The sequence below is a fragment of the Hermetia illucens genome, chromosome 2 (genome assembly GCF_905115235.1).
Source record: "Hermetia illucens chromosome 2, iHerIll2.2.curated.20191125, whole genome shotgun sequence".
Lineage (NCBI taxonomy): Eukaryota > Metazoa > Arthropoda > Insecta > Diptera > Stratiomyidae > Hermetia > Hermetia illucens.
Window position 1 is genome coordinate 26186388 of NC_051850.1, and position 21504 is coordinate 26207891.

The following is a 21504-nucleotide window of genomic DNA, read 5'->3' on the forward strand; positions in this document are numbered from 1 at the left end:
AACATTGGGATCCAATACATCTTTTCATTCAGATTCGTGGGTATAGACTAAGCTCCAGATGATAGGGGGATCGTGACGTCAACTAAACCCAAGAGGCAACGAATACGGACGCCTACATCGTATCATGGATTGTATGGTGGGTATTTCGTCACCATGCAACAAATCCATAACTGTTCACATGGCCAAAAACGTATCAGAATGGTGACGACTATAAAGAACTTTACGATGTAGACTGCGACGATTTGCTTACTTCCATCTGAAACGATCGCATCTATAATATCACCAGAGGAGATTAGAATAGTCAAATTGTCCAGCCTCTCATTTTTGCAACGTTCTTCAACGCCATCCTCGAATTCTAGAGTCTAAAGCCAGTTAGAAATAATTGTGTTGAAGAAAAACTTTCATAGTAACACCAAAATATCTGTGCTGTTAGAAAAGATTTACCTGAAACCATGTATGTGCCCATTTTCTTAAGCTTCAAAGAGCAAAAAAAAAAAAAAGAAAATCCAAATATAGAGTGAAACTAAGACTGCGAATAATTTTACTTCGTGTTCAAACAAGCCCCAAGCAAATCACAATATGCTGAAGAACGCTGGTGCACCTCAGAATCTTTTCGATATCTCCGTGGAAGCTAGGAACCAACAAACCATCCATCCTTCGAAATATCCGATTATTATGAATCATAATTTATTTGGAATGCATTTCACAATACAAGTAAAAGTACAGTAAACAAGAGCGCCATTAGAAATAAAATGTGTGTATATATTTTATGTTTCATGAAAGGAGAACGTACAGCGTAGACCTAGACCTATCCATTATTCATAAAAAACTCAATACTCATTACGAACTATGTGAACTTAAAATGCTCGCATTACGATTACCAATAGAATCTAATTAGTGCTAGCGAAACTTGTCGATGGTTGGCCGGGTACTGAGAACTGGGGTCTGAAGTTGCCAAAGTTGCCGGCTGGTGTCCCGGCGAATGACGGCAACGCGGTCCCTTGGAACCCAGCGGGGAACTGGTTCATCAATTGAGCTGAAATTGAAACAACAGAAAGATCGTCTGTTAGTTCTCTGAGGTTTTTCTCTAATTCCATTTTAGTTAGCTTACCTGAGTTTGGTAGGTTACCAGCTGTCGCTGCAAGTCGCGACAGAATTGAACGTTCCGACATTTGTAGTCGTTGTGCAACGGGTGGAATGCGAGCTAGCGTTGCCGGAAGCCTGGATACGTCGCTCTTCATATCCGACAAAAGCTCCTCCAGCTGATTCAAGACCTTGTGCAGAACAGCATTGGCTGGCTTGTTACCCGCCAGCGACTCCTTGCTCAGGTGCTGATGCGATTCCGCCAAACATTCGACTTCCGCGAAGCGAGCGTTCAACGACATTGCTGGATGATTTGGATCCTGTGTGAGATTCAAATAGGCTGCGCGTCGCAGTTGCTCTTCGATCACGAGTGCTTGTTCTAATAACTTAAATCGTCTAGCTAAAAATTTGTTTTTGATTTCAAGGAAATTTCCCTTGCCCACATCCATTTTGAATGGTTCATTTATGATTGCGAACCGGATGTCGTTCTGGATGTCTTGCCAGCGACCGTAGCCATGTGTTACGATGCCAGCAAGGAGCCAGTAATCGTGACGGCGATGCCAGATTTCGTACTCACGTCCGGGCACAGCTGCCTTTTCCTCGTTTAACCACAAAGTGTGTAACTCTGTGAAGCCTCCGTCGGCAATATTGAACATGAAATTTCGCTTGTGCACTTCGAGAGTCTCCTCGGCTTTGCCTCGTTCCCTTGGCTTTTCAATTTCATCGTCATCTTTGACAATAACGACGTCATCGTCTTCTTCCGGCTTGACTGCCTCCTCCTCCTTAGGCTTAACTTCTGGTACTGGCTTCATTTCCACGTCCTCTGACTTAACTTCCTCGGTAGCGGCCACGTCCGGTTTCTTGTCCTCAATTTTAACCTCCGCCGTAGAACTTTCTGGTTCGGACTTTTCTTGGCTATCCGCTGGTTTAGTGGCATTTTCATCGACTACTGGCTTGACATCAGGCTTTTCCTCTTTAACAGAAGGTTTGTCTGCATCGGTCGATTTTTCGTCATCTTTCTCAGAGGGTGGAACCGGACTTGCAGCTGCGCTTGTTGCAGGGGTTGCGCTGGTGCTTGTTGTAGCACTTTTATCCTCATCAAGATTGATAGTTTGCGGTTTAATGGGTTCACATGGTTTTCGGATTAACTCCGGCATACTGTAATATCCGTTTATGTGTTCAAACTCCTGGACCTTCTTGCGTATAAGGGACATGACCCCGATGCGAGTCAAAACGTGTTGACGGCTCAAACCTTCGCGCGGAACACCATCAGCAAAAGTTTCAGAATTATCAGCGCCGGGCTCGCATAGGTGCCTCATAAACAACGAAACATAGGCCTTGAAATTTCGCTCAGATTTTCCACGCAAATCACGCACCAACCATTGTGAATTAAACGCATCTTGTGGTGGCATTCCGTAGCGCATGATTGCATTCAAGAAACTCTTCCTCTGCCGAGCATTGAAGCCAAGCACTTCGATGTTGCCGCCGACACGGGCCAGAAGAGGTGGCAGAGGTCTATCACGATCTTCACGTCTCTCGAAACGTCGCTTGCGCCTGTTCATATCACCATTCTCAGTGCGTTCATCGAAGTCATCATCCTCTCCCTCGTCTGATCCTCCAGAGTAACCAGAATTGTTATCGGACAGGTTGTCCTGCCAATTCGAATCATCTCGGGGCTCTGGTGCCACCACACCTCCATCGTTGTAGTTAACCTGCTTTCGGACACGCTTGCCTTTGCCCAAGGTCCTTCCGACATCTTCTTGATGTTGCTCGTAGTGATGCCGAAGTAGTTTCACCCAATATGCCGGATCTGAGTTCTCTGCTTCCTGTTTGATGATTTCTGTGTCATCATCTTCATTCTCTTCCTTAGTGGCATAAGAAGCGACTTTGAACGATGACAAGTATTCGTTCGTCCAGCTTTCCTTTTCCTCGATACCTTTGTTGGTTCTGTCCAAGAGTTCAGCAACCGCTTTGTCATCGTAATGGATAGCCTCTTCTTCTTTTCCTTCGTCTTCTTTGAACAATTCCTCGGTACCGAAACGCAAGATATCATCAAGTTCTTGCTTGGTGAAACTGGTCCCTTTGCCTCCCATTCCAGGACGGACAACCAAGTGAGTCAACATCATCTTTCGCTTCGCAACTTGTGTGACTCTTTCCTCAACGGAATTTCTCGTCACGAAGCGGTAAATCATCACCTTGTTCGCTTGACCGATACGATGAGCTCGTGAAAACGCCTGAATATCGTTGTGGGGATTCCAATCAGAGTCGTAAATGATGACAGTATCGGCGGTGGCCAAGTTAATACCCAAACCACCAGCACGAGTACTGAGCAAGAAAGCGAACTGTTGAGCTCCAGGCGCATTGAATCGATCAATAGCTTCTTGACGGAGATTTCCTGTGATGCCACCGTCAATACGTTCATACTTATAGCCTTCCCCTTCCAGAAAATCTTCCAAAATGTCCAACATCTTTGTCATTTGGGAGAAAATCAAAACGCGATGGCCTTGCTCCTTCAACTGCTTCATCATTTTCGATAGAAGAACTAACTTGCCAGCAGCTTTAGTCAGAGACGTGATTTCGTACCCTCCGCCGGGAGCTAGTTGAGCCTCTTCTGCTGCCGCAGGGAACAAGTACGGATGGTTGCAACATTTCTTCAGATCCATCATCACGTTCAAGAGTGAACAACAATTGCCACCGCCCTTGGGATTCAAAGCCGCGTAATTCCTGGTCAAAATATATTTGTAATATTTCTTCTGCAGCGGGGAAAGTTCAACTCGAACGATGAACTCCGATTTCGACGGCATATTCTTCAACACATCAGCCTTCAATCGACGCAACATATGAGGGCCTAACATCTCATGCAACCTCTTCACTTGTTCTTCCTTTGATACGTCCGCGAATTCACTCTGGAAGGCGGTCAAATCGTTGAACTTATCCTTGCTCAAGAAGTTAAGCAAGTGGAACAATTCTTCCAAGTTATTCTGCAACGGCGTTCCTGTGAGCAACAACTTATAGCTGATATTGTAGCCGGAAAGAATCCTGAAGAATTTGCTTTGATTGCTCTTCAGACGATGCGCTTCGTCCACAACTAGCACGGCCCAATCAATGGACCCCAAACATGCGTTATCGATCGATATCAACTCGTAACTTGTCAAGAGAACGTTGAATTTAATGGAACTAGCTCGAATCCTCGATGCTTTTCCACCATAACGCACTGCACCTTCTTCAAAAGACAACTCATTCTCGCGGATAACTGCACGACAATCCTTATCACCAACGTATGTTATGCAATAGAAATCTGGGGCCCAAACCTCGAATTCTCTTTCCCAATTGATAATCGTAGAAAGCGGAACAGCCACGAGGAATGGTCCCTTGCAATGCCCCTCCTTGTAGAGCGAGTACAGGAACGTAACGGTCTGAATTGTTTTACCCAGACCCATTTCATCAGCCAAGATTGTATCAGTGCCATTGCCCCACGAATATCTCAACCAGTTGATACCTTCCAATTGGTAGGGATGCAACTGCATGCCAGTGTCGGATATATACGAGGGTTGGTCTTCATATTTCTTCTTGAGATCTGTAGTGGGCTTATCTGGTGGCGGAGTGTAATGTCGTCCTTCGCCTTCGAGATCCTTTTTCGGTCTTCTGCCCTTTTTCTTCTTCTTGACAGTGCCATCCGAGAGACAATTGGCGCGGAGTTCCAAATAGTATTCAATCGCCTGCTTCAACCCTGGAATATCATCATTCTCTTCCTCCCAAGTGGCTTTATCGTACGAGAGTTCCCTCCACTTAACAAGATAGAAAGTGGTACCATCCTTCGCAGTGCGGTGATTAATCACGCGATGAACAATCAACCACTCCGGCTTAATGCCATTCCGATAATATTTCTCCTCCAACTCCTCTTCCGCTGTCTTTTCTGTGCTCGCATGACCTTGTTTGTGCCGTTGGATACGCTTGTATCGATTGTCCGTCTCGTCCAGGGTCTCCTCGAACTTCGGTGGCTCTTCCATGTCATATTTGCGCGTGAATACACGTATCATCAGCGGATGATAGACCTCCAGTTGAAGTTCGCTGACCCAATCGCAACGCCAGTACGATTGTCCGTGCCATTTGACAAAATATTCACGAGTTCGTGGGGCTGGTTTCTTCGAAGTTGAAGGTTCGTTGGTTTTTACGTCTGCCCATCGCCAGGTGAGAATCTTGTCAACTTTGCCCGGGAGTTCAGGACAACTGCATCGTGGACATTTCCAATCACCGTCGGGTATAGTATCAAGCGGCGGATTCAAGCAGAATGTATGATATGCAGATGGACAGGAGTCGCAACAAAGGAGCTCTCCGCCATCTTTGCACACTCTGCAGAATTCTTGATGTTCATCATCCTCTTGGTCTGCCGGGCCATCAGCCTCGCAATGAGGACAAGACCATTTGCCTTCTGGGGCCTCTTCCAATTCAGGTTCCAAGCAAACTAGATGGTACGCCCGTGGACAAGTATCGCACAGAATGATCTCTCCACCTTGTTGACATACTTCACAATAATCTTGATGTTCATGCTCGCCGTCCTCCCCTTCTGGGAAGCGACTTGTTGTCTTGACCTTCTTCTTCCTCTTGAATTTCATTCCGATTTTTGTCTTGGCCTTTTTCTTAACGATCGGTTGTGTGTCTTCGACGGTATCATCTCCTTTTTCATTTTCCTTACTTTCCTCAGATTTCTGCAGCATTTTCTCAAACTCAGCGTCTGAGTCTCGTTCGGAACCACCTGTTGCGTCTTGATCCTCATCCGAACTGCCGTGCTTGCGCTTGCCGAATTTGATTTTCAACGGGGGAACTTTTCCAGCTGATTTTCGTGTTTTCTTGCTCGCTGTTCGCCCACGTCGTCTCTTGGAACGAGTTTCCTCCTCTTCTTCTTCCTCTTCATCGTCGTCGTAGATTTCTTCAACCTGCATTTTGAAAAAAAAATGGTAGATTTTTATTTCTTTTAATATTTTTAGGGACTTAATGAACCTACCTTTTCGCGTGCGGAAGTGCGAGTCCTGGAGCTCTTCGGCTGGTATTCTGGTTGGTACTCAACATCTTCATCTTTGCTTTGCTCGTTTTGCAAGTTGGGGCTGATCTCGAAAAATTCCCGCCACTTAGCTGCTACAAGCATCATCAATTTGGACATTGGAACCTACAGAAAATATTAGTAAATCGAGCTAGATTCTTTCACAATGAACAGTCATTAAAGTAAGGGTAGTGGCCATAGTAGCCTCTTCCACATAGCTGTATGATAAAAATCTTCTTTTTTCAGCCTTTGTCCCGTTCACAAGCGTGGTCGGTTCGTCGTGATCGGCTTCGCCATTTTATTTTATCAAAATCCTGATCTGGATGCAATCGCGAGGCTATCAAATCCACGACCAGTGTATGGAGCTACCGGCCTTTTGATCGTTTACTATCGTCTTCGATGTTCAGACCAACCTTGGCAAGTTCATTTTTGTTAGTGCCAATTACGTGACCATGCCATCGAAGACGCCCCCTTTCGCAATGTTTCCACGATCGGTGCTCACGGATATCTTCATTTCGGATGTGATCAAAATGTTCCCGCCACAAGTCCAACGCAACATCTTCGTCCCCATTACCGCAAGACGCCGTTCATTGTCTTTTACAGTCGGCCAACATTCAGAACCATAGAGAGCGACAGGACGGACGACATTGCGGTAAATTTTAAATTTGAGACGTTCGTTGATACATCGATCACAAAGAACACAAGTTGTGGAACGCCACTTCATCCAGGTTGTGTTAATGCGTAGAGCAATTTCATAACGAAGTTCTCCATTGGCTGATAGCGTTGACCGGAGTATTTAAATCGCTCAGTTCTGGGCAGGTCACTCCCGCTGACAATGATTGTGTTCATTCAGGTTCAATATAAGACCGTGTTGCATGAGGAGATTATTCCAGTTTTGGACGTTGCTCGAGGTCGAGTTCTCGCAGTAAGTGTTTTCGGAGAGCATACCAGATGATTTCGTGTGGCGCAAGATCAAACGCTTTCTCTAGATCCAGAAATGAAATGTAAAGAGGGCGATGCTTCTCACAGTGTTTCTCCATGAGTAACTGCGCAATGTGTGTGACAAATCCGGCTTGATTCACGGTTATTTCAACGATTTCGCGAATACCGTTGTCAACAATGCGTTCAAGATCTTCATTATATGGGATAATGACCGGATCGGACGGTAATTTGAACATTCTGCTGGACTACCTTTCTTTTTCCATATTGGAATTGTGGTACATTTTTGCCAGTCAAATGGGGTTCCACCTTCCTGAATAACGGCCCAAACACAACAGCGGAGTGAGAGAGCTGTCAAATGAAGTTTATTACACGGACTTGGGTGAAGCAATATACAACAAGTCCGACGCACAATGCGGCAAATGGCCGGAAAATTGAACTTTTGGGATGCGTGATTCATTTTCGGCTGCTACTTTTCAATGTAATTAATTTGATTGAATTCGTTTTGAGCACTGTGGAAGGCACTATTTGCGTTGCAAGTACTAATTATTAATGTCATTGCCGTCCCTTCGATTCATAAAAATTGAATTTAAGTCGGAGGTAACATAAAATACAGGAAGATGCATAAACTAATTGCAAAAACTTGAAGTTTCTGTGCAATGCCGTGATTTTGTGCGCGGACAATCGAATTGCATGCATATTTTATGTAATGAAAATCATACAATACCTCTAAGAGTGCACATAATAATAATAACAATAAACCTGACGTACTGTTAGTTGACAAGACGGGTCGCTTCGCGTATATTATTGATGTTGCTATCCCCCATAATAGCAACATTGAACGGAAATACGTGGAGAAGAAGGTGAACTATGAGCTATTGGCTCGGGAAATCAAAGAAATTTGGCGTCTCGAGCGGGTGGTTGTAGTTCCCATAATATTGTCAGCTACAGGTATTGTACCTAAATCCCTGACGGCTTCCCTTGATGTCCTGGGACTTTCGCACAGTCTGGTTCAAACCATGCAGAAGTACACCATTCTGCATACGTGCTCGATGTTGCGGGGAGTACTGGACGGATTCTCCCACTGACCTACCACCGGCCACCACCACCAGTGCCCCTTTTAGTTTTTAAGTAGGTAGGATCGTCCGAGCCTAAATGCTTGGCACTTAGTGCTAGTATTAGGTAAAATCCGGCATCTGCCGAGATTGTGATAACTCGGAAATAATAATAATCGTTGGCGCAACAATCCATATTGGATCAGAACTTTAAAGTGTGTTAGAACACTTCATTCGAGACCGTAACGGTACACTATAGGGTTAGAGTACTCTATAGGCGACAATGTGGACAGCATTGCGCTCGCCCGAGATTATTAGCCTGATTTGACTCAGGTACTCATTCACAGCTGATTCGACTGGTATCCGACATCAAATCACGATACAAATCCCTCTACCATCAGTGATATTGAACCGCGACCCTTCGTACGAGAGCCTTGTGCTCTAACCACTTAGCTATCCGGGAGTGTGGACATACCTCCGGCTTAAATTCAATTTTTATGGCGTAATCTGTCATCAGATCGCCGACGTGGAGCGAACTTTGCCAATCTAAAATCTTCATTGTACATTGAAGCTGCGTGCGGTCTCGCTACTCCCGTCCGCATGCATCGTAATTGTGTTTCCCGCTTAACCTGATTAAAGAATTCACTGAGCTACAGAATTGGGTCTCAGCTATTCATTTTCCAGAGTTCAGATGCGATGTCGTCAGGTACTGTGGCTTCCCCGATTTCGCGATGACTGGTGGAACTGCTCAAAATGTCGGCAATGATTATAGAAGTGGAGGATACGCAAACTCTTCAGTGTCCAGTTTACCGTAGATATCTTTGTAATAGACCACTCGGGTGACTTCGATCACTTTCTTTACTTCCCGGTTCTTGTACATTTGTTAATTGTCCAGTGTTTTATCGCTGAGAAATTTGTGGTAGAGGCGTTCATCATTCCAAAGTCGAATATCTTGGTTGATGTGCCGCTTACATGGCTTGGTGACCCCGAGGGTTGCAGAGGCCGCTTCGTGGATCGTATCTTTCATTTGGTTCCACGATTCTTTCACATTCGTAATGGTTGATAACCGCGTAAGTGAGATCATTTCTTCTTTCTTCTCACGAAGTCGCCACCATTTAATACGCGGCGGACCAGTGCGTTCCTCACGATGCGTTATCGGTGGCTTGATTCGGAGGACGGCAGTCAACTGCCGATGTTGAGTTGCAATAGTCTCATAGGGAACGGCTTTGCAATCAGTGACGATGGTAAAATGTCGGCGTCTTATGAGAATATACTCGATTTGCGTTTTACTGTTCCCACTATAAAATGTAAGAAGATGAGAGATAAGTACAAGGTCATAGGTGTCCGCAAAATCGATTATACGCTCGCCATCCTCATTGCGCACTCCGAACTCCTTTCCCCCACGGCACCTGCTACCGTCTGCCTTTTCACCCACATGACCATTAAGGTCGCCAGCAATGATGATATAATCTTCAGTGGGCACGTTACAAGTTTTTCCATCGAGAACTTGCCAGAGGGCATCTTTCTCGGCATCAGGTCGACTTGTCTGTGGGGCGTCGCGGGGAAGAAATGAATAGTGCGATCAGCTGATATAATGGTGAGCTTCATCTGCCGAACATCAAATCGTTCGACTTCTTTAATGGTATCACGGAAACTATCTGAGATGGCAATGCCAACACTGTATTGCGTGTGTGGGCTACCAAAATAGAGAAGTTTATAGCCATTTTTACCGCGTTCGCGTTCAATGTCGCAACTTTTGGCGCAGATATCAATGCACCTTTTCCGAAGGGCTCTGGCGAGTTCCAAGGTCTTTCCAGTCCGCAAACTATGCCTTGAAAAAACACCAAAATTCACAAAAAAAAGCCTAACAAGGCACCAAAAATTTAGCTTTTAATATTTTTTAATAATCCTAGTTTACGGACACTGGTTGAGTCTGCAGGTTAAAATGCCGCTCACATTTTTTCTTTCAGATGATCACCGCGCCCTGTAGCGTCGCTGGGACAGAAAAGACCGGTTCTTCTCCATGCGGTCACTCTGCCGACACTTTCTCACCGCTAGCTCTCCAGTCCAGTGGCGAGTTCTAAAAAGCGTGGAGAGCGCCGGTGGCGCCATCTACCCGCCCGTATTCGCAACATTCGAAATACAGTAGTATATACCCCAGGGCGAAACATGGATTGGTACCCACGATGGAGCATAAAACCTGGGAAACGCCTGCTGAACCAACACCAACAGCTCTACTACCAAACCCTATCTCCACCTTCACGTGGTGGCCGCTGGGAGTTCAGATGGAGAAGGATGAAGGCGAGCCTGCCGCGCCTAAAAACGGGACAAATTATACCAACTGGTCCTTCAGGTTGGGGGTTGGGTAGGGCTGACAACCCCACACGGAAAACCGAAGTTACGAAATCACAACAGGAGCCTTGGATTGGACGAATAACACAACGACGAACCCGGGAACGCCAAGGGAATAACGATTTGCGCATTTTCTCATGGAACGTGCGCTCCCTGTTCAGAGATGGAGCTGTCAAGCAACTACCCGATACCCTGTCCCAATATGGGGCTGCTCTAACAGAGTTACAGGAGATACGTTGGACAGGGACCGGTTTCCTGGAGAAAAGTCACTACAGCATATGTTATAGTGGCGATCCAGTATATCATGTGTTCGGAGCAGGTTTCTTAGTCAGCCGAAAAAATGAAACTTGCTGTTATCGGTTTTGAAAATATAAGCGAAAGACTATGCACTCTGTGTTTGCGAGGCAAGTTTAGAAATATAAACCTCGTAAACGTTCACGCCCCTACAGAGAAGACTGCAGAGTCGGAGAAAGATACCTTCTACGAGGCAGTAGAACGAACCCTAGAAGCCTGTCCCAGATATGATATCAAAATCATACTTGGGGATTTTAATAGCCAAGTAAGGACACGGAGCCCGTTGTCAGAACATATAGAGGGGCAACATAGACTCGGACCACTATCTCGTTGGCATGGTGCTCCGAATTCGAATTACGACACCACCTATAATCCCCTCTGACAATCAGGTGAGAGTAAATACTGAAGCCATCCACAACACAGCCCTCCGCGACACCTATAAGAGGGAAATGGATACCGCAATAATCGCAGTCAACAGAGGTCCTGGAGATGAAGCATCAACAAATGATCTTCACAACCACCTGAAGAACGTTATCATAAATACGGTCGATTATATGGTAATCGAAAAATGACGCAGAGCTGAGGACAAACTCCAAATACAAGTTCAACGAGTTTCTTATCTTTGGCTCAAACTACTACTTATTCTGCGACACCTTAGACAAGGGACCTAGGCCATTTATTCCGGCCGATTTTCACAAGGAAGTATTTTAAGCCAGTACACGATCTTGCGCACCTAGCCATCAGGCCGACGAACCGATTAGTCACTGGAAAATAATTTTAGCCGTCCATGAACAAGTACGTAAACTACTGGGCCAAACCAATCGCTTTCACACCATCTACCTCGTCATCATTGGCCCTTTACGAGATTCGCACGGATATAAGTATTGCCTCACAATTATCGAAAGGTTTACGCGGTGACTTGAAGTAATGCTTCTGATTGACATTACAACACAATCATATGCCGAGGCCCCCTGTCGAGAATAGATTCCGCGCTTTGGTGTACAGCTGTAATAATCACGGACTAGGGAATGCAGTTTGAGTTTACTCTTTTCTGAGAGTTAGGCATGATCTTGGGTTTCAAACGCCACACGTCCACTGCGTACCATCCGCAGTCGAATGGGATGCTAGAACGTTGGCACCGGACCGGCCACCTTAATGGCTGATGACGATCCGTCGTGGTTGCAGCCCTTTCGTCCATTTGGCCTTCGCACAGCTCATCGAGAGGAGTTCACGCTCAGCACCGCGGGTGGTGTACGGAACGAGTCTGCGACTCCCCGCCGACCCTTTGCGCGATATCGGAGCAGGGTTAAGTGACTTCAGCATACTGCGTCTGCGCATGGACACTGTTTCGAAACTACAGCTGACTCTTTCTTTTCGACATACGACTTCGGAAGTCGGCGTCCCCAGGGACCTCGAAACATGCTCGCAGGTCGCTCATTAGGGCGGACCCTCCTCGGAAACCGCTGCACCCACCATACGAGGGCCCCTTTAAAGTCCTCGAGCAACGGAAACACTTCTTTAAGCTCGACCTTCGGGGCGGCCTCGAATTGATCTGAGGCTGAAGGCTTCACGTAAGCCGACCAGGGGGATTTGTTAAAAAAGCGTCCGCAAAACATCAGGTTCGCCCAGTAACCACATTGATGGGATCATCGGCACATCGAAAGCAAGAACTACCGACTGCATTGCCGGCGGTGAGATCACCTCCACCAGACGCACAGCTGGCGACCTGGCTTGACGCCAGCGTATGCACCTCCTCTTTCTTCTTTTTCCGACCACCGCATCGTACGGACGCCTGCCACTTACAAAACACAAACAAATATACTTGAAAATTTGTCAGTGAAATAATGACTCCTAAAGATACACTGTAGGAGACAATGTGGTCAGCATTGCGCTCGCCCGAGATTATTACTTTGATTTGACTCAAGTGCTCGTCTGCGGCTGAGTTGACTGATATCCGACGTCCAGTCATGATAACAAATCCGTCCGCCACCAATGAGGTTTGAACCGCGACATTCCGCTGCAAAAACACAGCAGCGTTCTAACCACTCAAGCCATCAGGACACAGAGAAGATTATTTTATTTCACCAAACAGTACATCAGTTGTCCATGTCTACCAATAGTCACCAAGCACCAAAGCTGCTGCCTCCGCAATGGACTCACGGTGAACGCTAGGAAGACTGGACTAGTTATGTGCACTAGGAACGTCAGATGGGCCAGCTATACGCTACCCACCTTAGCAGGGGCGGAAATCCAGCTGGCACAATCAGTCAAGTACTTAGGAGTACATTTCGACTCCAAGTTAACGTGGAAGCATCATATCCAGGAACAATATCAGAAATCCTGTAGATTGCTTTGGTGCTGTAGGAATGCGATAGTTAAGACCTGGGGACTTTCACCCAAACGGATATACTGGATGTATATATCCATAATAAAACCCATTTTTATGTATGTATGCATCGTCTGGTGGCCAAGACTGAATTTTGCTAACAGCAGGAAGCTGCTAATGCAGATTCAGTGACTTGGTTGCCTAAGTATTACTGGAGCAATGAGTATTACGCCGACTGCGGGACTTGAAGCTATCCTAAATTTACCCCCCATTCACTTGGAGGTGAAACGGAAAGCGGCCAACGACGCATATAGGCTCGATACCATTGGGGCGTGGAAAGGCGGCCAATCAAACGGTCATGCGTCTATCTGGAAATTCGTTGAAAAACATCCGGTAGCCCTGATGCCAACTGATCATATGGTTTCCAGATTCGTCAACATACACTGTCGTAATCACCGAAAGAGAAGAATGGTCGACAAGTGGCCATGAGTCTTTTCAGATTACAGACCTAATAATCTTCACGGACGGGTCAGTCATGGAGGATGGATCGGACGCAGAAGTGTTCTCGGAGAATCCGATTATAGAACTGGCCCGACCCCTCGGAAAAATGACGACCATATTCCAGGCGGAGATATATGCCACTTCATTGGCAGCAGAAGAATGTCTGCGACAGAAATGGAGGAGTCGCACCATTCGAATCTGTTCCGACAGTCGAGCGGCATTATCAGCACTAAATGGCAACGACATATCAAGCCAGTTGGTGTGGAGTTGCCATCAGGTGCTGCTGAAACTTGGCCGAGTGAACGAAACATTCCTGATGTGGGTGCCGGGGCACTCTAACATCGCCGGTAATGACGAGGCTGACAGACTGGCTCGACGAGGGTCTGGATCCACAATGATGGGGCCAGAACCAGCTCTTGAAATCCGACCATCTACTGTCAAGTCTACTCTGAAGGGTGAAGTTGCAAAGATTCACGCAACCGAGTGGAGAAATTTGGACTCTTGTCGGCAAGCGAAAATCCTTGTTAAGGAGCCTAGGGCCACTAGAACGGCATTTTTGTTGTCCCTTAAGAAATGGGACATGAAAACCCTGGTAGGGCTTTTGACGGGACACTGCCCCTTAAACTACTATATGGAAAAGATTGGGGTGGTGGTTTCGGCTGTGTGCAGCCAATGTGAGGAGGAGGAGGAGACGGCCCTGCACTTTTTATGCAGCTGCCCGACATCCTCAGACCTCAGACGAAGACACCTTGGCAAGGTTTTCTTCAATGAAGAATCTGCACACTCTCTGCCTCTGGAGAATGTTCTAAGATTCGCTAAAGCCTGCGAACACCGTAGGCGGGAAGCCATTGAATAGGCAACTTACGGGGATAGTACAATGGGCCTAACAATGGCCTGAGTGCTCGGAGCTGCGGCTGCCCCCAGTTAACTAAACAACCTACACTTTGGCGACCTATTTGCTAGTCTTAACAGTATATTGGATTTTACTCTAATATAACCAGCAGTGGAGCTGTTCCCTCAGTTTCAGCAGATCTAAAATGCAAGAGTATATTTACCTTGGGGTTCTCCTTCTGTAAAATTGGTCTCACATGTTGTTGGAACAATTTATATGATGTTATATTCTCATAGTCGCTGTCGGTGAATTCGATGGCTACGTCGTTCAGATCGAAAGTGCTGCATACCTCGTCAACTGTGGGCATATCTGCAAGGGAAGATGCATCAACTATATTAGTAGAAATAAGACTGCGGCAACTAGATTGTCAAAATTATGTAAATGTGGAAGATAAGCTCCATGTTAAAATCCCACTTACTCGAATCATTTGATTCCTTCTTCTCGACCTCTTTCTTCTTTCGGCCTTTACGAGTCGTTGCATAATCTGAATGCGCTGCCTCTTCGTCGTGCAGGAAATCACTTTCGTCCTCGCTTTCATTCTTCTTTCGCTTTTTCTTTTTACGAGCTTTCTCCTTCTCGTTTTTGGTCTTTCGTTTCTTGCCCTTTTTCTTCTTGCGCGAATCCTCTGGATCGTAGTCATCGTCTTCGTCGTATTGCTAATGGGGAAACAACAATTGTGAGCATGGATAGGATTGCAAACGTTGAGACAATATTTACCGCCTTTAGTGGTGTTTCATCGGAGTCGCCAGACAAATCGCCAGCATTTTGAGCCTGTTCCTCCTGGGCACCATCATCGTCTGAAAGGTAAGATGAATAATTTTGAGTTAGAAATCTCTGGACTGATTTGGTTCAAAGTAATTTTAAAATACAAATATGTAAGCGCCCTTGGATAGCAAAAAATAGTGAAAATCTGATTTGTTGGACATTTTGATTCAAATGCAATTTGTATCCACTTTTTTAAAAATAAGTGGAAGGAGCCACCGGAACTACATGCACCCTAGCGTGACAAATCACTGACAACTATACCAGTCCCGATATTTTATCAAATAATGGGGTGAGAGTGAAATTAACAAAAGAAAATCTTGCATTGTTGAAAAATTTCAAACCCCAACCACGTCTTTCAACAAATTTATGAATCTATGCATGTTTCTGCGCAAAGATAACAACGTTTCAACCCACTCTAAAGTAAATGCTTTTGAAATATCTGCAATTTCGCGGAAAACCAATCTACCGGCGTTTGATAAGGATACAACCGGCATCCATTCAGATTAGATCCCATATCCCACGCGTATTTTGCTTCAAAGAATTGACTCTTTAATCGGAATGTCGTTTGGCAGCTAATTATCGCAAACCAGGCCAAACTTGTATCGACTTTCGCAAAAGGAAATCCACAAATTAACGCTTTTAGTATAAACAAAAGTCGCTTTGTTCCCATTTTAAAGCAGGAGCCAAACTATCTAAAACATTTCCATTGAAACTGAGCAACTCAATTCGAATCCGCACTCCACATCACTTGACACAAAATATCCGAAACCATCTCCATCTTGTCTGCATTTTCACGGTCGTCGGCATTTGAGACTCCGCGGGCGCCCTTAGCAAAGTTCTGTCACGACGCTGAGAACTTACCCGCATAGGTGTCATCGTTTTCCTCATCAGAAGCCATTCCCAGTGCGTTAATTTACGGTAGAAAGCAACACGATACACTCTTCCACTGTTTCTGCGATAAATTAAAAGGTTTTGTTATGATATTCACTGCCAAAAACACAGAATAACAAATGTACCGATGCGGCACCTTGAGTACACCGTGAAGGAATATGGCGGAATGGCAATTGAGTTTTGTAGTACTTGATCTAGTACGAAATTATGCGAACCTCTGTTTGCTAAATGTCGAGTGCGCCCTCTTTTGGTAGGTACAGAAATAGAATTTCATTCTAAGCTACAATGGGAATCAGATTTCGGATTTATTTATTCGGCAAAGGAAAGAAATACATTTGCGGTTCAAAAAGAATAATATCTTAAAGGCTCAAGCGTGACTAATTAGGTATGTAACGCTAACCTACGGAAATATCCGGGCAAGCCGGTAACATGGTATAAAGTGAAAAGGTGGTGCATGTCAATGCTCATTTGGCATAGCATGTCCTTAAACCTAAGAATAATTTATACTTTTTTTTTTTGGAAGGGGGGAGGGGGTATGGTAAGTGAATGCGTTTACGCACACAGTGTTGGACTCCCGATTCGGTACGTCGTCGGACTATCAAATAAACACCTCCCCATCGTCACTCTCCCGCCTTGCGGGGCCTTCAAATCAGGGAATTCCTTTCACCAACGGGAGGGGAAAGGAGGAAGAGAACTGTCAGTTCAAGGAACCCCCTGCAATCCGGCTCCTCCACCAGTCGAGTTCTATCTTCTTAGCAACGAGAAGGGACCGAACGTATTGGGCAACACGACTCCACCTTTCAGCACTCCTCAGTATCTCTTCGACAATGTTGCCTGGAAAGAGATCGCCTGTGTTTAAATAGAGCTGCTGACGAACCCCATCCCACTTTTCACAAGAAAAAAAAGTGTGTTGGGCGTCGTCCACAACTCCATTGCAAAACACACAATCCGGAGAAGGCGCCTTTCCAATCTTGTGCAGGTAAAACTGAAAACTTCCATGCCCACTTAAAAATTGGGTAAGGAAATAGTCGGTCTCACCGTGCTTCCGATTCAGCCACGCACCTAAGTTGCCGATGAGCCGCGCAGTCCATCTGCCTCTAGTTTCATTTTGCCAAGAGACCTGCCACTCGTCTAGAGTGCGCTGCCGTTCTTCGCGAGCAACCACCTCCCTTGACTCATCTGACTTGCGCTTGTATATGGCCTGACGCTCCCTAGCAAGAAGGGCAACGGGGATCACTCCCGTGATCACCATCACGGCCGGTTCAGAGACAATGCGGTATGCAGATGCCACCCGTAAAGCTCCCCGTCTCTGTACTTGCGTGAGGCATTTACGATATGCCTCCTTGTTAAGAGCGCCAGCCCATACCTCTGCGCCGTAGAGCAGCACAGACTGCGTTGAACTCATCAGGAGACGTCGCCTACTAGACGTAGGACCCCCAATGTTTGCCATTAGCCTACTTAACGCCGAAACTCCAGCCGCAGCCCTGTTCGCTGCTGCTTTGATTTACTTAGAAAAGCTCATCTTTGAGTCAAGAGTCAACCCGAGGTACTTTACCGCTGATTTTGACTCGATTATCGACTCGCCGAACGATATGGGACGCAGGGTCGGAATTCTCTTTTTAGTCTTCGATTTTTTTCCAGTGCAAGGTTGAAACCATGAGTAGTCATCCATCCGCCCACCCGTCGCATCAATATGCCGAGTCTCGTTTGCGCCTGTTCGACAGTGCGTCCAGCAACAAGCGCTGCGACATCGTCTGCATAGCCGACCAGGTGCGACTCTTCTGGCATATCGAGTTTAAGCAGATTGTCATAGGTAGCGTTACAGAGGTCCGGCCCGACGTGACCTCCATCCACCTTTGACCCTCTAGTGTTTCATAGAGCAGGGAGCGGTTCCTCAGATAGTCCCTCAAAATCCGTAAGAGATAATTCGGCACGTTGATAGTATTGTCTAGTGTGCCTGGAATGTCTTTCCATCTTACGGAATTAAAGGCGTTTCTGATGTCAAGTGTTACGAGGAGCACCACCCGTCGAGTTCGGCGTCCACGACTTGCATGACAGCATCAATTGTCGATCTCCCTGCTCTAAAACCAAACTGCCGGGGAGATAAATCTCCGGCAGCGCGTATCGCTTCAGTGAGTCTGCTTCTGATGAGCTTTTTGAGACCTTTCCCAGCAGTGTCAAGCATACATAGTGGGCGGTATGAAGACGGCAATTCGGGGTCGCCTTTCCCTTTATGGATCAGCGCACGCCTCTCAACCTTCCAACGAGCAGGGAAAATGCCCTCTTTCAGGCAAGCGTTGAATACGCCGAGGAGCAGTAGGTCTGGCCGGTGTTGGAATACCAGTTTGTCTACCTCTGCTGGAATACCGTCGGGTCCTGGCGCCTTCTTGTTTTTCATAGAGAAGACTGCCTGTTCCAACTCTTTTATAGAGAAAAGTGGACAGTTCTCTGCGCTCTCCGCACCGACGATATGTGGTGCGCAAGGAAGAGTACCCTTACAATGCGGTCCATCTGCTCGGCCTTAAGTGAACAGGGTTTCCGCAGAGCCCCGATTTTTCGGGTTACCAGTTTGTAACCGAGTCCCCACGGATCCCCGTTCACCTAGTCGACCAGATCTTGCCAGCAGCGAGCTTTGCTCTTGTTTATTGCGCTGCGGAGTCTCCTTTTGGCTGATTTGTACTCCATCATTTTGGTACATGCCTCCTCCCGGTCGCCTAGACGTTGTGTTAAGCGGCGGAACCTGTGATACTCCTTTCAGAGTTCTGCGATTTCCATTGTCCACCAATACATGGAAGGTTTGCCGTGCCTCGATGTCTTCCTGGGCATGGATTTATACCTTGCAACTAAGCAAACATAACACAAAACAACACAAAATAGCACTCCGTACTGGGAAACGAGGAAATGGGAGTATTTAGGCACCGGTGGACAGGATTGATCGACAGATTTGGAGTAAAGCGCAGTTCTTTCTCGATGGTGATAGCAAACTGAGAAAGGGCTACCTTTTACTCGATTTGGACCTGTGCAAGTACATTGACCAAAGGCGTGAGGGATGAAGAGGACTGAAGGATTGCGGAGCATGTACTGTGGAGTCTAATTGGTAGAAGGAGGGAGAAGTTAATGATTACAGACATCACATATTGTACAGGCTAATTGATGTTGATTATTATTATTCTGTTAAGGGAAAGTCGCACCGCGTCCTTAAAGAACTATTGCGCCCCATTTACTGGTTATAGTGTACCTATTGACAAAAGTATCTCAAGCAGACCTATAACCGTCAGGAACTTTAGTGTGCTCGCCACTTCCAGATCTTTCAGCTTTCCACCTGGTATTAAGTGTTCTCCCAGATGTCTCGACCTACTTTGCACAAGTGCCGGGCACTATCCCAGGACGGAGAGGTTTCATCATACTTTTCACAGGTACTGTGGAGGTACTTTTCACAACACCTGCAGGCAGTGTCCGTATCTTCCCTAGGTGATAATTCAGCCGACAATGACCAGTGAGAATTCCCACTGTATGGTTCTTTTTGGTGAGGTTTAAGCAATCCTTTGTGCGCATGGGTTCGTATCCCCCAATAAGCACCCTGGACAGCTCCATCCCTGGTAAGCCCGACCAGTATAGTTCTCTCAACCGTTCCTCTTCATTTCTTACAGTCATAGCCATGAAACCGTTTCTGATTCCACAGAAGGGTTCTGGCCCGTGTACAGGCGTCCCTGCTCCCTTCTTGGCTAGTTCGTTCGCTGCCTCGTTGCCTTCCAACCCAGCATGGCCTGGAACCCAAAGTATCCAGGCCTTGTTGGACAGTGTATTCAGTCCCTCAAGGCATTCCCACACCAGTTAGAGTTCACGTGGTTGGACCTAAGTGCCTTGATCGCTGCTTGGCTATCGGTGTAGTTCCTTTGGAGGTTAAAGGAGGCACATTTATCTATGGCGTATATTTCCGCCTGGAATGTCCTCGTGTACCTGCCCGTTGGCTCAAAGTACATTTTCCTTGGACCAATGACACCGGCACCCTCTGCTGTGAGGGATCCGTCAGTGTACCAAGTAATCAGTTGCTGGTTTAAGTTGTATGTCGCAGCCACGCTCTCCCAGTTTGCCTTGTTACTCCAACGTGTTTCAAACTTCTTATCGAAATGAAATCTCGTTGTCATGTTATCCCTTGGTGTCAATAATTCGGGATACCGCCTAGAAAGAATATCAATCTTCCTTCGATTTAGGCAGCTCCCCACCTCGCTGATACTACTGACCATCCTGAATATTGCTCTCCTTGCCTGCATCTGTATGTGCAGATAGAGAGGGGTTAATCCCAGAAGGACCTCCAGGGATGCTGTTGGTCATGTCCTCATTGCCCCATTGATACACACGCAAGCCAGCCTTTGGAGCTTATGTAATTTTCTGGCTTGTGTACTGAATTCGGTTCTTTCTGCCTAGTTTACCGCTTCATAGGTAATCATTGGCCTTACTATTGCAGTATATATCCAAAGTAGTATCTTCGGGCTGCAACCCCATTTTTTTCTTGCTATGGATCTACAACTCATCGTGGCTTTCCGACAAGTGTTTCCGGCATGTGTCTTGCAGAGTAATTTTTGGTCTAGCGTAACTCCCAAATATTTTACCTCTATTTCTCCTTTCACGTCGAAATCATGTAATCTTATGGCTCTCAGGTGATCAAGCTTACGCCTCCTAGTGATTGGTACTATGGTGGTTTTGACTGGGTTGATAAGCAGTCCTACCTTCCTGCACCAGGCACTAGTAGCCCTTAGGATGGTGTCATCGGGGAAGAGGATCCCTCGTGACACGGGAGGACCATTGTCGTTGGGGGGAAAGGGCGGGTGAAGAACTGCCTGAGTTGCCGTTGGCGTGGGGAATAAGTTTACGGGAGGGTGGGGAATATCGTTTAGGATGATATTAAAAAGTTTGGGGCCTAGAATAGATCCCTGAGGGACTCCTGAGTTTATCGGGAAGTCGATAGAGTGAAGTCCATCGAAGCGCAAGTGGCAAGTTCTGTTGGAGATAAAGTCTCTGAGAATTCTGAATATAGGGAGGGGGCAATTGGACTAAATTAATTTGTAGAGCAAGCCCTCTTTCCAAACTGAATCAAATGCCTTTTCGAGGTCTAAGGCGCGGGCTACGGTGCAATGCCTATTTTCCAGATGATTGAGGATATGGTCTTTCAGATATAGGATTGCCTGCTCGGTGGATCTAAGGTTTTCGAAGCCGAATTAATTAACTAGAATTATTAGAGAGTAGTGTCTATTGAGGTGACTTAGTAGGATACGTTCGAAGATTTTTCTAATATTGGAAAGAAGAGAGATAGACCTCATATTTTTTAGATCGCCCGACCACCCCTTCTTAGAGATAGGTATAA

General features: G+C 46.2%; 1 protein-coding gene across 2 annotated transcripts; it reads right to left on the bottom strand.

Moving 5' to 3' along the window:
* Positions 1-670: 670 nt before the first annotated feature.
* On the bottom strand, positions 671-16302 carry LOC119647686 (chromodomain-helicase-DNA-binding protein Mi-2 homolog). 2 transcript variants are annotated; one of them, XM_038048769.1, is made up of 8 exons: positions 16265-16302; positions 16110-16200; positions 15201-15280; positions 14902-15139; positions 14647-14792; positions 6089-6250; positions 1112-6020; positions 671-1036 (listed from the first exon to the last, which is right to left on the bottom strand). In XM_038048769.1, exons 2-8 carry the CDS (start codon positions 16144-16146, stop codon positions 891-893), a joined length of 5718 nt encoding a protein of 1905 aa, XP_037904697.1. In that variant the 5' UTR covers positions 16147-16200; positions 16265-16302; the 3' UTR covers positions 671-890. The 2 variants fall into 2 exon arrangements, with proteins under 2 accessions (XP_037904697.1, XP_037904696.1); XM_038048768.1 differs by having other exon boundaries at positions 16110-16296.
* Positions 16303-21504: the final 5202 nt, after the last annotated feature.

Excerpts from the sequence above, each read along its gene's own strand:
- LOC119647686 (XM_038048769.1), bottom strand. The coding sequence starts at position 16,146 with ATGGCTTCTGATGAGGAAAACGATGACACCTATGCGG. Across the intron at positions 15,140-15,200 it reads ATGAAACACCACTAAAGGCG|CAATACGACGAAGACGATGA; the intron begins GTAAATATTGTC and ends TTTCCCCATTAG. Across the intron at positions 14,793-14,901 it reads GAAGGAATCAAATGATTCGA|ATATGCCCACAGTTGACGAG; the intron begins GTAAGTGGGATT and ends CTTCCCTTGCAG.